The 18864-nt window shown below is 34.0% G+C and overlaps 1 protein-coding gene across 2 annotated transcripts in view; it reads right to left on the bottom strand.

Annotated features, from left to right (window-relative positions):
• Positions 1-18864, bottom strand: part of LRRC7 (leucine rich repeat containing 7) — a 348184-nt gene that overhangs the window by 247337 nt on the left and 81983 nt on the right. For both annotated transcript variants that reach the window (XM_023730981.1, XM_023730986.1), the window contains exon 5: positions 14762-14818. In XM_023730981.1, coding sequence (XP_023586749.1) covers positions 14762-14818 — 57 coding nt within the window. The remainder of the gene's footprint in view (positions 1-14761; positions 14819-18864) is intronic.

The raw sequence follows: 18864 nt of genomic DNA, 5'->3' as shown, positions 1-18864 counted from the left end.
CTTGCTAAATTTCCTTTTATCTTGAGCACTAACTACTGCAATACTTGAGTCTCTTTCAGAAGTTTCTTTTGGATTCTGTTTTGTTCCCTCCCTCTGTAACCTTCTTCACCACTTCTGTTTATTGTGCATCAACCATGTGCAAGACACTATTTGTTGTAATATACATATTGAATCACATATAATACCTAGTACATATGGGAAACTGAAGTTTGGAGAGGCTAAATAACTTGTTGTAGAGAATGCAGGTGCTAAGGGGTAAACGAAATTTGAATTCATGTTTGCCCCCACTCTGAAGCCCAATCCTCCTCCACCTGGCCATGATGCTTCTCCTTCTCCTGATGTAGGCAGGAAGCCATAATTTGAGTTAAGGGAAACGAACCAGATTGTATTTTGCAAATTTAAAACAAATTGCCAATAGCGTTTTAAAACTTTTTAAATACTGTAATATTTTGGAAATAAGTATTAGATTTTTTTTAAAAATGAGTTTTTATTTTGCTATTAAATTGTTGGAACAGCTCATCTAAGTTTTTTTTTTTTTTCCCAAAGCAATAACTCCTTTTTTATTACACAGTTTTCAAACAATAACTTCATTCTGTATGAGAGTAATAAAGAGATCTGGATTCAGATTGCATCAGGCCACTCCAAGTAAAACGGTTTAAAAATAGTTTATGATGTACCAAAACATTCATATTCCTGTTTCATCTTAAATTGTTCAGTGATCACAGAGGTAAAATCTGTGCATTTCTGTTTGAAAAGTACAGATGGAGAAAAGGGGTCAGAAAATAATAGAAGAATTTTTAGGGAACTTATTTATCCATGTTTCAATTATATCCCAAGTTCTCAACTCAAAACAGGTCAAAGTAAAACAGAACTGTGCTGATTTACATATTTTGTGATTAAAATAGGAATAACAAACATGACTGTATTTTAATGGAAATGACTTTGTGTCATCTATCCAAAACCTTATAAATGGAATGTCTGTCGGATCTTACAAGGTAATGAATTTTACTTATGGACTAATACTGAATGATAAGCATTACATTTGATTAAAAAATATGAAAAATTATGTAAGCTACTGAATTACAACTGAAGCAAGAATTTCAGGTCTCTATTGTTAATGTAAAATCTAATAGTTATTCACTGCCCTAAATCAACTTAGTTCCTATTTCCCTTGCTTTTCTCCCACAATTTACTTAGTTTCATTTCTGTTTCCATTTTGAATTGAATTCTTTCAAGCTGTTTCTTTCTATGACAATCTGAACACTTACTTCAAGCACAAAATTTTTTATTGGGTAATTATGTCTAAAAAAAGAAAGTTACTAAGTTCTTAATGATAACTCAAGTAGAATAGAATTCCATTAAAGCATGGCTTCTTTAACAAATCCAGATAAATCGCAAGTCAAGTAATACTCTTTTCAGTACAACAAGGGAACACACCATGTATCATTTATTAGCTTTTGTTTTTCACGATATCAGTCGTAAATCAGGGTGATTTTCAGTAGTTGCATTTGGACATCAGGGGTGACTTCAAGATTTTATAAACATTTCCAAGCAGAATGAATTTGTTGCTGTTAGGTGTCGTAGAGTTGGCTCTGACTCATAGCAACACTGTATATTACAGAACAAAACATTTCCCGGTCCTGTGCCATCCTCACAATCATTGCTATGTTTGAGCCCACTGTTGCAGTCACTGTGTCAACTGAATGCATTTTGTAAGTTATAAAAACTTGAGTAAAAGATATCTATGGCCTATTATAATCACATTATGCATAGTCCAATACAAACTATTTTAAGTTGTTTGCTTCCCAGGCAACATTTGGCAATGTAGGAGAGACCATATTGCCTCATAATACACTGTACCTTCAACATTTCTTTCTTTAGGACATATTTCCATTTTATATGTTATGGAAATTCATTCCACATAAAAAAGAAGTATTCCAAGTTTTCTTATAAGGAAAAACAATCTAAGATTATACCAAGAATTGACATTTATTTTTTCAGTTGAAATTGATCATACATTAAATTTACTAATTTAAAAAAGTAAATAAATGAAGCCAATGGATAACCAGTAGTGTCAGTTTAAGCCATGTCATTATATTGTCAACATTTTTTAAAAACTAAAGAGAGCCAACCACAATTGGACATACATAGTGTACTCTCTCCAAGGGTAATGATTAGTGGAATGGCTGAAAGTTATGCAAGTGGAATGAGAAGAAAGATAAGCAATGTACATTATGCCTGACTTATTAATTTCATCATAATTAAGAGTCATATGCAGTCAACAAATTATTTAATGAGAAAATATCAGAAAGCTCATTTTCATTTCTAGTCCCGACAATCAATCAAGTACTCCGTACTCAGCATTGTTCTAGGCACTAAGGCACATCCTTGCATCCTGCACTGCTTGCCTTCATTCAGTAAACATTCACTGAGAACCTTCCTTATGTCCCACATCGTTGCCAATAAATAAAATACAGCTTGTCACTTTAAAAAAGTTCACAGTCTTCTTGGGGATATACTCATAGACAAAAACTCCAGTATAATGTGGTAAATGCTGTGATAGGTGAATACACAAAATGCTATATTGACATTTGGAATGTATTTTAAGGACTCACAGAACATGGTACAGCAGAGAAGGACTAATAAAGCATTACTTACTTTCTCATCTTCTCATTCTCTCACTTCCCTCTATCTTCCATCTTAGATTTTGCAGCTCCAGCCTACAGCCATTCTGGTGTAGACAGCATAAATTCCTTTGCCCTCTCCTCCTCTCTCTGGCTTGCCTGGCAAAACACAGCCAACTGTCTCCATCTTCCATGCTTGTGCCCAAGTATCTGAGTGTTTCTGAAGAAGACTGCTTAACTCTGCTGGAAGGATTTTCTTCAAACACATAACCTGAAATGTCATGGACACTCAACACTGCCAGATGAGTCTAAGACACCTTCCTAGGATAATAAATTTTCTACCTCTAAGATGATCACTCTTTCATACTTTCTCTTGTCTTCTTAAATTTCCAACATTCCCTATTTCCTCACTCTCAGATGATAACACCTCTTTATGTTTCAGAGAGAAAAATCAAAGCAATTAGTTGAGAACCTTCTTATTTTTCTACTCACAGGCCAGCAATCTATCTATTTCTAATATTCATTTTATCTGTTTCCATGTTAGAAGGATCCCTGATTCTAAGGCCACCTTTTCCACTTGTGCTCTGCATCCCATTCCAGCACTTCATGAAGCAATTGTTCTTGTAATTATTTCCCATCACTCCTGTCTCTCTTTCTGTCTACTGGATCAGTTCCACTAGCTTTCAAATATTCTTTAATATCATCTATCCTAAAAACTCTTCCATGACATCATGCCCCACTCCAGTTACTACCCACTTTTCACTGTTCCATTCCATAGCTAAACTTCTTGGAGGAGTTGTCTCTCCTTGCTGTCTACTTTTGTTAATCACTATTCTCTCCTGAACCACTCTAATCAGGCTGCATATAATACACCATTGAAATAGCTCTTACCATTTACATATATTTTGCTAACATCAATATTCAATTTTTTTGTCCTCATCTTACTTGACTTCTCAGTAGTCTTGAGACAATTAACTCCTCTCCTTATGAATTATTTCTTTTCTACACTTCCACGGCACTAATCACACTTGGTTTTCTTCTTAACTCTCTAGCTGCTCACTCTCAGGGTCTTTTTATGGCTCCTTTTACATGCTCCAACTACAAATATTAAAGCATTCCAAGCTCAGTTCTGAGTCCTTATCTATATTTATATTTTCTCCCTAGGAGACTTCAACCAGTGCCACAATTTTAAATATCATCTATACACTGATGACTCTTAAATTTATATCTCTGTCTCCCCTGAGCATATGATTTATGTATCCAACTGCCTACACTTGATTGTCTAACAGGCATTTAAAACTTTCCATTGCCAATATCAAATACCCTCCATCTGCTCCTCTTGAAATTTTCTCTATATCAAGAAATTATACCAGCATTCATCCAGTTAGTCAAACTCAAACTTCGGGAATGCTCCTTAATTCCTGTGTTTCCCTCTTACTATACATTCTATCCATCAGCAAGGCTCTACCACCAGAAAGGATCCCTAGTCTGACCACTCACCATCTCCATAGCTATAATCCCAAACAAAGCCACCATCATTTCTTGTCTTCACTATTACAATGAGCTCCTAATTACTGTCTCTCTTCCAATTTTTGCCTTCCTATAACCACCTCTCTGCAGAGTAGCCAGATTGCTGTTTGTAAAATGTAGGTGAAATCATGTGTGTCCATTCCTCAAGTTCTCAAATGTTTTCTTACTACGATGAGAATATAATCTACGTTACTAAACATGGCTCAAGAGGCACTTCATAATCTTGCTCCACCTGCTTCTCTGACCTCATCTGGTACTCCTTCACCCCTTGCTCACCATGTTCCAACTACACTGACCTGTTTGATTTTCAAACACATCAACCTTGCTCCTATTGCAAGTGTTTTGCACCTGCTGTTCTTTTTCTTTATGATTGTTCTTCTTCCAGAAGCTCACATTATTCTCATCATTCAAATCTAAACACAAATGTTACCTCTTCATAGAGGACTTTCTTGACCACTGTAGCCAAAAAAGACCCTACACATGTCTACATCACATCACCCTGTTTTCTTTAGAGCAATTACCTATCTTATCCATTTATTTGTTTATGTGTTTATTGTCTATCTCCCTCCACCAGAATGGAAAGCCATTGAAAAGAGAATCTGCTTCTATTGTTCATTGATATATCCTTAGCACCTAGAACTGGGTTTGATACATATTAGGCTCATTGTAGGTACTCATTTAAAGCTAAGAAAAAAACTTGACTCATTTATTATATGAAGTGAGAACTTATCAGTAATGTATAGATGTACACATCTGCAAGTCATATTGAAGGAATTAAGCAAAATACAGTGAGAGGGAAGTGGTAGGGGCCAGACGGTGAAGGATCTTCAATGTCATGTTTAGATTTTGGATTTTATTGTACGAACAATGGGAAGCCAAATATTTTTCATTTTACATTCTTTCTTAAATAGAACCTTTAGGTATGAAATTTTTCTTTTATAAAACTGTAGTATATAAACATATTTTAAAATAATACACATTTAGGTGGATGTAATAAAGAAATAACATTTAAGATTCTATTTAGTATAAGAAATGCTTTTCCTTTGCCTTTTGGAAATTGCAGGAGACATTTAAGCAAAATAAAGTTGTTGCTTTTAAAAAGCTATGTAATTTAGAAATGTTTCATTATAATCTTAAAAGTCAATAGCCTTAATGACATTTTTAATTTACTTAAAACAATTCATTTTTTCTAAAGTGCAACTGACCATTTCCTAAATAGAGAATGAATTATTTTTACTTTTTAACCAATTCATGTAGCATAATATTTTATATTCCATCTTTTTAGAGTGAGTAGAAATCTATACAACTAATGCTTGATAGGAGTCACAATGTTTTCTTCTGATTAATTTTATTTCTAATCTTGCTCATAAAATTATGAGGAATTTATTTTATAACTAGAAATTATTGTTAAATTGTTATTATGTACTAAATGTGAATTGAAATGTTATATTAAAGCACTACACGGAGCCCTGGTTGTGCAGTAGTTAAAGTGATACACGGCTAACCGAAAGGTTGGTGGTTAGAAACACAAGCGGCTCCTCAGGAGAAAGATGTGCAGTCTGCTTCTGCAGAGATTTACAGCCTTGGAAACCCTATGGGTCTCTGTGAGTCAGAATTGACTCAGTGGCAGTGGGATTGAAGTACTGAATAAAGTTCAAATTTAAAGAGAAAAGGAATAGAAATACAATGCACTTAGGTAAAGGTTTGGGGTCTTTTGAGTACAAAATTTAAAACTAAGCATAATGGAATAAGCAGTTAGGCAAGGAAGAAATCATTGTTTTTAAAGCCATTAAAGGGCAAGGTAAAATCTTATGTTTCTAAAAAGAAATACTAAGTATGCATCCCAGGAAATTAATGTTACAAAGTTAATATGTGAATTTTTGTTTTTAATATTGTTCAGGCACTGATCTTAAATGTCAAGGAAACTGTGGAAACTATAACAATTTATTCCTCTTGCATCTGCTCAAAAGAAAATTAAGCTTTATCTAGATGAATTTTGCATATTGAAAGACCTGAATTAACCCTGACTTGACCTTTAACTGAAAGGTCAGAGGTTCAAACTCAGCTGCTTAGTGGGAGAAAGATGTGGCAGTCTGCTTCCTTAAAGATTTCACCTCAGAAACTCTATGGGGCAGTTCTACTCTGTCCTATAAGGTCTCTATGAGTTGGAATTTACTCGATGGCAGTGGGTTTGGTTTTTTTTGGGTTTTGAGTAGAGAGGAGACTGGAGAAATGAAGCAAGCAGAAAATCTTGAGAGTTAGAGTCATCTGTTTTAGTATGTCTTATCCAATCAACTTTTAGTAATAAGGTAGTTTGTTGTTTACTGATGAAGAGTGCTTTTTAAAAGTATAACCCAAAACTTGGGTGGCATGGAAATCATTCAAAATGCCAAGATTCAATTTTTTTTCTTCACTTACCAAAATACTATTCAAAGTCCCTGGTGAAAATCAATTCATTAATACTTGTTTAGTGTCCACTGTTGCTGAGATTGTGCCATTACAAAATCCGTAATTCAGGAAGCAAAGGCACTCTGCCTAGAAATTCCTTACTTGACAGTTGGACTATAGAGCTGGAGCTTCAGATAATATGTTCGAGATGACACATACACACACGTACACATACACAATTAAGCTTGGTAGATTTCTGAGTCACACTATAATTAGATCAAAATTTCTATGGAAATTTTGCACTGAAAAAAATTCTAGTAGAATATCTAGGCTACCACTCTGAAGGCAGAATATATGGCTACTTTGATGGAGAAAGTGATGAGAAAGTTAAGGGTTGATCAGGAGTTCTCCAGACAGAAAAGGGGACGGTCCCAAGGAAAGATGCTTGGAGTTGTAAAGGTGCATTGTATATTGGATGTAGCAGAGAGACTTTGTTAGATGGTGGAAAATCATAGGAGATAATGAAGTTAGAAAGGTTGAGTCCAAACTATGAAGAGTCTTGACATGTTTGTCTTCTGCAAGCTGTGAGCAGTCATTGAGAGATTTTAAACTGAAATATGCTATGGTATGTTTTAGTAAGAAAGTTCTGACAACAATATGGGGGATATATTTCAATGGGGGAAGTGAAGAGGAGGGGAATTGTTGGAGGCTAAGGAAAATAATAAGGATCTCAAGTAGGGCAATGACAGTAGTAATGGAAAACAGTGCTTGATGAGACATAAATTGATGGCCAATGGATTTGGAGGTACAGGAGAGAAAAGAAGATTGAAATTTCTAATTTCTATGATTAGGTGGACAATAGGAAGCCCAGAATCTTATTTTGTTTGATTTAGTTTGGTTTTGCTATGGAAGTGGTGGGTGGAGGACAGAGAAGAGGATGATTTCAGTTTTGACATGTTGTGAACATTCCATCTGAGATCTGATTATTGGAATAAAGAATAGGAATTTAGGTAAGAAGTGCAGTTTGGAAATGAATAGTTGCAATTCATCAACACAAAGGTAATATCTGAGACCATGGGAGTTCATCTGTTCACTAAGTTCTTTGTATATTGTTCTGGCCAAGACTCTGATACTAAGGTCAATACCAGTATTATGTTTCAGAACATACCTTTAGAAAAGATACTATATACAGAGACCATAAAGGGAAGTACAATCATCCATATTAAATTGTTTCAACTTGAAAATCTGAAGTGAATCAATTCATAAAATTATATGACATCAAAAATGGTGGATATATGCCTTTCTTGATGCTTGTTCAGTGTTTTGGTTTATTTTTGTCATGTTCTTTGCTATCCAAGTTTAACATTCACCCAAAAAAGGTAGCCATTTTGAAATTAAAAAAGTCTTTAAAAATGAGTAACTAGATATTTAGTTAAACTTTTTGTATACTTAATTAAAGGTGAGAGACAATCATTTGTATGGGAGTTCTCATTACATTACTGCTTGAAAAATAAGGAGGTTATATCAGCATCACACATTATTTTTAAGACTTTATCATTAAGAAAAAATATGAAAGACATGATTCCCTTTCTGATAAAGAGATTTTTATGAGATAAAGTGAAAATATATAACTCATACAGATCTTTTCTTGCACACCCCTAAATTTTCTAAGTGCCAGTGTATACGAGTTTGTTTAAAAAATTTCCTAGCTTTAAATGATAACAAGGCTTGCTTTGAGAAACTGTTAACCAAAATCTATTTCCCAGCTTAAAGGAGGTAATAAACACCTATTATTTTTTACAGATTCTGAAACTGAGCCTCAAAGAAGTTAAATAACTCCTAAATACGCAGCAAGGTCTGAATTCAAAGTAAGGCTAGTCTGACTGCAAACTATACACCCATTTAAGTACGTTATGACTCCTCTCAGGTGAAATAGGAGTAAGAGTACAGGCTAATTGTTCCGTGAGAGACAAAGTCTTGCGATCTTATGAAACTGGAGCCACAGTGCTTTCAACTTCACTATTATTTCAGGCAGTTTTCATTCTTTGAAAAATTTAATCACCAGGGATCAGAGTGATTGTTGACTGAAAGTACTCTGAGAAAAGAAACTTGGATCACCGTAGTGTTATTTGGCTTTCTGCCTTCTCTGTAGTTTCTCACTGGGCTTGACACAACCTTAGCTTCCGATAATATTCTCAATCTTAATGTTACGTTGAATATATTGAAGGTTAAAAGGAAATACAATTATTTCCCAAGACAGAGAGCTCACAGTTTGCTTTTGTGAATCTTTGGAAAGTATACATTTGGTATTTTAAAAGGGAATCTAAAAATTCCATTGTTATGATGCATTATAATTTACAGAATTCTTTAAAATATATAATGAGAAGAAGTAAATACCTAATTATAACTACAGTTCTCTAAAACCAGAGGGCACTGATATGCTAATATGAATACCCTTAGTTAGCTAGCTTGTCATATTATCACTTTTGATAAAGATAACCTAGAATAAGGATGGTACCATGGGTTCAGCAAAAACATCACACCTTGTAAATAGGTATACTTTGGTAAAAGCACTGTACGCTTTTGGTAAATCACAGTACCATGATTATAAAAACACATAATATTCAATTATGTACTACAGTCACAAAATCAGTTAATAGAAACGTTATACAGCTACTCCACCAGCTGTTCCTGACAATAGGAATTTTTTGTTATAATGACACTAAAGAACCCATTGATGTATTTTATTGAAATAACAAGTAGACTATGATAATGCCAAATGAGATAAATTCATTAATAGCCTGCTGGAATGAGAATTGAAAATGACTTAGTCACACCTATTCACCTTGGAATACATATTGATTTATAAAAATTACATTAACAATGATAACTGGTAGTAATATAGACAACAAAGGAAGAGAAGTACAAGTGTATTATATTTTAGATAAGTCTACCCATGATAACCAAACCAAAAAAACCAAACACTTTACCATCTAGTTAATTCCAACTCATAGCGACCCCACGGAACAGAGCAGAACTGCCCCATAGGGTTTCCAAGGAGCAGCTGGCAGATTTGAACTGCCGACCTTTTGATGTAGCTCACCATAGGTCTTAACCACTGTGCCACCAGGACTCCAAGATAATATTATTTAAAAAGAGTAAATGAATTTACATGAAAATTAAAAACATGCTATTTAGAAATGAATATTTTAGAAGTTTTAGTGACAACTACAGAGTATTAATTGTCATTCAAGGTAGGAGAAAAATATATACATAATACATACATTATATATATAGAAACTTTATCACTGAAATGCTGAGTTTTTATAAATATTTAAGCATTTTGGCACATAAATGCAAACTCTCCTCTCACCCTCAATATCTACAAGTAATTCAGAAATGAAGCTGATATTTTTTCTTATTAATAGTGTTTTTTATTTTTTAAGAATTTATCTTTGAAAATAGTTTTTTTTAAATAAATTTTTATGTGGAAACAATAATTAACTTATAAATATGTTCAAAATAGTGAGCAAATAACTTTTTTGTGAACCAATTAAGAGTAAATTGCCAACCTGTTACCCTATCATCTCTAATACTTTAGTGTATATTTCTTACAAACAAGAACATTTTCCTATGTAATCACAGTGAAAACCAAACCACTTGCCATGGAGTTGTTTCTGACTTACGGTGACCCCATGCGTGTCAGAGTATAACTCTAATCCATAGAGTTATGAATGGCTGATTTTTTTTTTCAGGAAGTTGATCACCAGGGCTTTCTTCTGAGGCACCTCTGGGTGGACTCGAATTTCCAAACTTTTTGTTAGCTGCCAAGCATGTTAACCATTTGCGCTACCCAGGGGCTTCATGTCCAGATAAGATATAATGTATCGGTGCCTTCTGTGAGTCTATGTGCATTACAGCAGGTCCTTAGGCATTCACAGAGGGGTAATACTGTAGGGTTTTTGAAACTTTAAGGAGAAAATTACTTACTAAAATCAACGATGTTTAAGGAATAAAATCATGCAAATAATGAACACACCATCAATTAGTTCTTAAGCATACCTTGTTTAGTATTTTAAAAGTATCATACATATTTATACAATTTGTACATTGAGACATTTTTCCTTAAAATTATTCCTTAATGATTTTTATTAAGGAGAGTACAAAAAATTTTATATGATAATGAAACTATATATGATAATGAAATATAATCCTGCTAACAGCCAAACGAGAACTTATGCAGTAAATTGTTCTCTTCTTGAGTGAACACATTAGAAGCAATTGTATGATGAAAATGATCCATTTGATAAATTTGGTTCCCTGAGATTCACAGACCCTCTTTTTGGTGTTTTTTCATAATATACTAGGTATTTTAATGTGACTCATTTTATACAAAAAGATGAATAATTCACTTCTAATGAAAATATAAATGTGAAAAGTAACAATGGGCCATGAATATATTGGAAGTAGATAGAACTGAAATATTAGAATTAATGCTTTTTTAGATTCCTCTCTCTAGTGGGCTTACATTTTCCTGAGGAGATAATCTCCAAGTGCACAAAGAGTTGAAACAATTCAGAGAACCACAAGTGCTATGAAGAAAAACTAAATGGAAGAATGAAATAGTGTAAAGGCTAAAGGAGATAATTTACTATGGTGTGATCAGGGAAGGCTTCTGAGAAGGCAATGGCTGAAGTAAGACCTAATCATAAAGAAGACCTAACCAAAACCCGTTGCTGTTGAGTCGATTCTGACTCTTAGTGACCCTACAGGACACAGTAGAACTGCCCCATAGGATTTCCAAGGAGGGGCTGGTGGATTTGAACTGCTGACCTTTTGGTTAGCAGCCGTAGCTCGCTATAGCTCTTAACCACTGCACCACCATGGCTCTAAGGAAGACCTAGTCATGAAAATATCTGTGGTAAGGGCATTCTAGGCAGAGAAACAACCAGTGCAAAGGCTCTGAAATGGGAACAAACTTGCTGTGTTCAGGAGGAAGACTAGTACAGCTGAAGAGTTCTGGAAAAGGGGGAGAATTGTACCAAGATAAGGTCTTCTGTGAATTTGATTTCTGTGAGTCAGCCTCTTGAACCTGAGGCATTATTCTGGTTCACTGTTGAAACTGAATTTCCAGACCTGCAATGCTAAGGACCAGACCTAGTGTGGTAGGAAACCCTATGATGGCCTCCCCATGATCCTTTACTCCTGGCATTCACTCTTATGTAGTCCCCTCCCACATTGTCTGTGTGACCAATAGCATATGGCAGAAGAGATGGCATGGCATTTCCGAGATTACATTATAAAATGTATGGCTTCTGTCTTGGGTGGTCTTGCTCTTTCTCTCAGATCACTAGCTCTGAGGGAGGCAAGCTGCCAAGTTGTGAGCAGCCCAATGGAGATGCCCACGTGGCAAGGAACCAAAGCTTCCAGCCTATAAACCAGTGAGAAATGAGAACTGCCAACTACCACCTAAGTGAAATTGGAAGCAAATTCCCCAGCCAAGCCAAGCCTTGATATGACCGCAGCCTGGCTGACAGCTTGACTCGTGAGACACCATGAGACAGACCCATCCAGCTAAGCCACCGCTGTATTCCTGATCCTCAGAAACTCTTAAACAAACACGCACACAAACAAGTAACTCACTAAATAAGGCTGTTTTCCCTTGTCACCTAACATTCATCTGAATATTCTCTACCAGTCCACATTTTCTGACTATTCCTAAAAAAACATAGTTAAGAGAATAATTCTGCTATGAGGAAAAATTGTATCACGGAATCTAAGGGCTTTTCTTGTTGGTTTTCTAGTTTTTCAGGTTCTCATTGTCTTCAATTATTACAAACAATCAAGGCCTGACTGTTTCAATGATTTTTAAGCAAATGTTCCTCTGAGGAATTTAATTTTCTTACTCCTTGATGTATCCAGAAGAATCATTATAAAGAAACAGGTATGAAAATTTATGATACTAACTTCTATTTAGTAACTGAAAAATTGATCTGGAATCTGCACAAATCATCTACACAGGGGATACACATTTTAATGTATGTTCTGCCATAATTCCTATGCATTTTTTACATTTTGTAATGACGTAAGCATATAGACTTTAAGATGGAAAATGAAAAGAAGAGGAAAAGATCTCTGAAGATCCACTAAAGACCCAGCATCCTGCCGCTATCCCTGAGGAAATCATGAGCTCTCTCTTCTTGGAGTAGTTATCATAAAACTAAAATTGCTTTTCTTAAAACTACATTTCTTCCTTTATTTTTACTGGGGGGAAAAAAAAAGGAAAGTCAAAAGCGCTCACATAACCCTAAGTTGCAGGTTTTGATTGGTGATCCTGACGTACTATGCATTAAAACCTAAACAAGCTCTTCATATTTGATGCCTGTCCTTAGTTCTTTAGAATTTGTAAGTTATAAAATGAATATACTATATTGAAAATAACTTTGAAAATATTTCTTAAAATATAAAAGCTATAACAGATATTCAACTTATACACACACCACAGTCTACCATGTCATTTCTGCATATCTTTACAGTGTTTTTGAGCCCAACATGGTTTGCACATATTATTCTACTCGTTTAATTCTATTTAATACTATGCCACAGTTTCAAAACCACACACCAGTTACGAGCATTGCGGCTCATTACTCTGAAATATTCACGAGCTATCCCTATATAAAGTTCATATTATAAATCTATGCCAGGTTCAATTTTATATTTGACATCAGAACCATTATGTGAAAGTAGAGGGGAAATAATTCTCCTCCATACACTCAATATTTTTTCTTGACCTAAACTTAAGTTTAGATGAGGGGGATAATTGCTCTTTTGCAGTGATTTAGCTTCTACTCATGCTATGTTTCCACTTTACTTTAAAAGTGGCAAACAAAAGCACTGGGGATGGAAATGGTGGCACTAGCAGCATTTGCAGAAGATTAATACTTGACCAAGTAACACTTTCAACCTTGTTCCCATATCTGTTTATGCCTGCAGCCTGAGGAGGTCCCTTCAATTAGTTCCACGTACAATGCTTTGGCTTAGAGAAAGGCATTACTCAAAAGTGCAGAGCACAGATACATGGAGACGTCTCCTCCTTTCCATGCTGTCTCCTTGTCTTCCATTTATGGAGGAGTGAATGAATGTTCCCTCTCTTATGTATATATTTGAGTATAATCCATATCATTATTGAAAATTTCATACTGCATTGACAACATTTTCATATATAAAATCATACATAAAATGTACTTGAAGGCATTTTATTGATACATTGGTTAAAAAAATAAAATTCAGTTGCTTACTTAGGAAAAGAATTTTGAAAGTAAAAAGTAAAATTTAGTTTGGGTTCAGTAGAAGAAAGATCACTAAATCCTGCAGATATATTTGAAAAATTAATCACTGTAGTTGATATTTTTCTGCAATACTGCTGGAGGATAATAATAGCAACATAGTGCTTTCAATATTTTAATTATAATTTATATACAAACAATATTGATAATATGAGTAAAAAACCTCACTACATCTTAAATAATTTTTAACTTTCAATAAAATAATTATTTCTGTATAACGCAAAATTTTATTATTACCCATGAATAAGGCAAGGCAGGATGAAACAATGCATTTCACTATTAACATTGGATAAAACTTTGTCAATTAGTTTTTATTTAAAATATATCCTGAGTTTTTAATATAAACCAAATTTTAAACAGACCAGTAAGAGGGGACTACTTCAAGGAATGTAGAAGTATAACTTTTTGCCACACCAATTTTAGGCTCTCTAAAAAATTTTTAATATTTTTTTCTGAAAAATTTGGGCATTTTTTAAATTTAGAAACTGGAAAATATCGCAGCCCGTAAATTACCTCGAAGGACTAAGCATCCTATTAGGTTGAATCATTTGAAACTGTCAGTCTTTTTGAACAATAAAAATGGAAATTTCACGTTTCAGTGCAATAATTTCCTGGTGTGCATCTTCAGTCATAAGAAGAAATTTAAGTGAACTCTTCCCCATGTTAACTTGTAACTATTCAGTTTTATAAGGATACATTTTTATTTAATATGCATCTCTTTTAGTATACCTTACTTTTCAGCCTCTAAGAAAAACTGGTAGATAAAGTTACCTCAGTCAAAATGCAAAGCATAGCCAAAATAAAAATAAGTAGATACTTTTCCTACTAGTGAAAAATCACAATTCAAAATTCAGAAAATACACAGTCACTTACTTTGGTAGAGTTTTCAAGTGATTTTCTCTTAACTCCAAGATCCGCAATTTGACAAGTCTGCAGAATGAATTATGAATTATCATTATCAGTAACCAAATGCCTATGCCTAAACAACTTTGTACTATGGTTACAGATTTTAAAGAAATATACAGATTGATTATGAGTAGGATTGCATCAAAAGGAGCCCTGGTGGTGTAGTGGTTAAGCACTCAGCTGCTAACCAAAAGGTCTGTGGTTCGAACCCACCAGCTGTTCTGCAGCAGAAGGATGTGGCAATTTGTTCCTGTAAAGATGTACAGCCTTGGAAACCCTACGGGGCAACTGTACTCTTTCCTATAGTGTCGCTATGAGTCGGAATCGACTGACAACAATGGGTATGGGTAGGGCTGCGGCAACAGTGGGCAATGACAAAATATCACTTCCCTAAAAATAATTAAGATCTTTCAAAGACTATCATTGATTCCAAGTCTTCAAAATTTCACATATTTTATATACTTTATATTTTCAGTGTTGTTTCCTGTATTCAACAGACATTTATTGAACATTTATTAAATACCATGTGCTGTGTTCAGTGGAACATGGCAATACTTTCCCTCAAGAAAGTATAAACGAACTTGTAAAGCAAATAGTATAGCATGGCAGTGCATAGTCTGGGACTTGCAGTCGGACAGAACTGGGTCATATCCAGACTTTTACATTCCATTTTTGTGACATGGGGCAAATCAATTAACCCTTCCTAACTTCAGTTTTCTTTTCTATAATAAGTGTATGATAATAGTGCCTCATTTATAGGCTTTTGAATATTAAATGATGTAACATATGTAAAGCATAATGCCTGACACATCATAAATTATAATAAATATTAGCTATTACTATTATTATTAATTGGAGACTTAGTGGCTCAGAGGTTAAATGTTTGGTGCTAACGAAAAGACTGGCAGTTTGAATCCACCAGCAGCTCCTTGGAAACCCTACGGGGCAGTTCTACTCTGTCCTATAGAGTTGCTGTGAGTCGGAATCGACTCAACAGTAACAGGTTATTATTATTACTAATTACAAAATGGGAGAAGTCTATAATATGTCATATTTAATTGACACTAAGATGCACGTCATACTTCTGAAATGGGTATGCATTTAAAAATCTATGGTATCATCTTTCCTGGGAAATCACATGAAGAGGATGAGAGGTGTTCAGTTTCTGTTGCTTGGATAACATTTGTGATTAGGAATGCATCTCATGTTTAATTACTTGTTAAGTTTTGCAGTCTGGGACTCTCTATTGTAATTCACGTATGTCGTTGCTGTTGTTGTTAGTTTTTGTGGCGTTGACTGTGACTCATGGCAATCCCGTGTGTGCAGAGTACAACTGCTCGATAGGGTTTTCAAGGCTGTGACCTTTCGGAAGCAGATTGCCAGGCCTATCTTCCGAGGTGCCTCTGTTTTCTGAACCATCAGTCTTTCAGCTAGTTGTAGAGCACTTAACCTTTTGTGCTACCCACTGAGCTTTAAAATGTACTTCTTATTGTTAGTTGTTGTTGAGTGGATTCCAACTCATGGCAACCCTACGTGCCTAGTTGAGGCTATTTTAGAACAAATATTAATTCAATTCTCAAAATTCTTAATGTTTTGGGAATATTTTACTATTTGTACTATTTCATCTACAATCCCTTATATTTACTGTGCTTTTAGGTATTCTTCTAGGTCTCTTTCCCTTTCTTTTTGTTTTGCCTCTTATAAAATTTCCAATTTAATTTTAATCTTATAATTTTAAACTTTATGGGAGATAAAGTGATGCAGTTCTTCAGTGCATGGGTGTATTACTAGTAAAAGAGGTTTCTTAAGCATTTTTATGTCTTAAATCTTCTTAATACTTGTACTAGTATGATGGTATTTTGTGCCTTATTTTGGGTTTTAGGGGCAAAGAATCTCAGGATTTGGAAGAGACCTTAAAAGTCCTTTTGTTAAACTACTTAGCTGAAAGTTAAAAAAAAAAAACAAAAAAACTTTTTAGATTAAAACAATAATACAATAGAGTATATTTTGGCAGACTATTTATATAAAACAGAATTTGAATTTCTAATTCCAAGTAATTTTTGTTCTGGTGTTAAGTGTTCTGTTTGCTCAGATCTGTTTTTTTTTTTTTTTCACTTTAGTACTACTAAAAGAGAATGGAAAAAAATTCAAACCCAAAAAAGTGTAACTTAGGGTAACAATTAAATATTTTCTGATTTGATAAATTAAAGGTATACTTGTAGTTTTGTGGTATCAGAAGGACTATGTTAGTTTACATAAATGGCAGGTGAAATGCCAGCTCTTTTAGAAGTCAGATGAGAGTTCTTTTGAAGATTTGTGAATTAAAAAAAATGGTCCAAGTCTGTTGTGTTCACAGGTGTTGTGATGTAATGATTTGCAAAAGTAAGGGAGTTTGGGCAATGTTGCTTATGTGCTCTCAGTACGTAGTGAAGGCTGATAAATGTGAAGTGACTTCATTATTCCATTGAGTTAAATGTCGTTTACTAGCTTCTGTCAACAGAGTAGTGTCGAATAATGCTCAGTTTATTATTTGAATAATTTTAAAGATAATCATTTAGAAAAATGCTGTAAATAATGAACCTAAGATGCCTTAACTTTTAAGATATATCTTTTATTAAGAAAATACAGTGAACTGAACACATAGAATATATTCAAAAATATAAAGACGAAAACAATAAATACTCATTCTACTTCCAAGGGAACCAGTCTTTTATCTCATGTATATTCACATTAATTTTGATCCATAATTTGTTTATTTTGTTGTAATATCCTCTTAAACATAATGTATCATACAAATTTCTCAAAAACATCTCTCTAAATCAAGGCTATAAATTGCTACATAGTATTGTCATGTGCATATACCATGATATATTTAACCAATCTCTTAGATGGATGTTCTGCCAAATACACTTGTCTATAAATTCTAGGGTCATATTTGATGATAGTATGATACATTTCTAGAAATGAATTATAAAGGCAATGGATGTAAATATTTTTAAGGCATGAAGGTCATTCTGCAATCCCATTAGCCATGGGTGAGATTATCTCTTGCCTTGTAAACTCTAAATAGTTTTCGCCAATATGCTAGTAGGTAAAAACATTTCATTGTGGTTTTAACTTGTATTATTTATTTGTGAGTATAAACTTATTTTATGTGTTCATTGGCCATTTGTATGTTTTATTATGAATCGCTTGCACATATCATTTACCCATTTTTTTCTATGAGATCTTTGTCTTCATATTCATTATTAAGAATTCTTTACATGTTAAGTACATTAATAATTTGTTTTTCACAAATGTTGGAAATATTTCTTAGTTTATTATTTTATTTTAATTTTTATGTTTTTTTAATTCTTTTTATTTGGAGTCTTTATGTAGTCAGATCTATCCATTTATGATATTTTCCTTTGCTTATATGCCTATTAAGGTCTTTCCCACTCCAAGAGCCACAAATATCTATCTGTATTTTCCCCCATATCATTTTATTAGCTTTATTGTTTTATATTTAACTTTTTAATTCATATAAAAAATACTTGCGTATTAGTGTAGTGAAATCATTTTTTGCTTTTATTGTTTTATATTTAACTCTTTAATTCATTTAGAATTTATTTGCTTATTAGTGCAATGTAAAGATCTAAGTTTACCTTATTTTTTGCAAAAAGTTTAATCAATTAACTGAGCCCTAGTTACTGAATAATAATGGGAGTATCTTTTTTTTTTTAATTGTGCTTTAAGTGAAAGTTTATAGTTCAAGTTAGTTTCTCATACAAAAAGTTATACACACATTGTTATGTGACCCTAGTTGCTTTCCCTATAATGTGACAGCACACTCCTCCTTTCCACCCCGGATTTCCTGTGTCCGCTCAACCAGTTCCTGTCCCTTTTTGCCCTCTTATCTCACCTCCAGACAGGAGTTGCCCATTTAGTCTCATGTACCTACTTGAGCTAAGAAGAACACACTTCACACGTATCATTTAATGTCTTAATAGTCCGGTCTAATCTATGTCTGAAGAGTTGGCTTTGGGAATGAGCTAACAGAGAGTACGGGGGCCATGTCTTCCGGGGTCCCT

Source organism: Trichechus manatus, unplaced genomic scaffold (assembly GCF_000243295.1).
Source record: "Trichechus manatus latirostris isolate Lorelei unplaced genomic scaffold, TriManLat1.0 scaffold00003, whole genome shotgun sequence".
NCBI classification, from domain to species: domain Eukaryota; kingdom Metazoa; phylum Chordata; class Mammalia; order Sirenia; family Trichechidae; genus Trichechus; species Trichechus manatus.
This window is presented reverse-complemented; position numbering and strand designations above follow the sequence as displayed.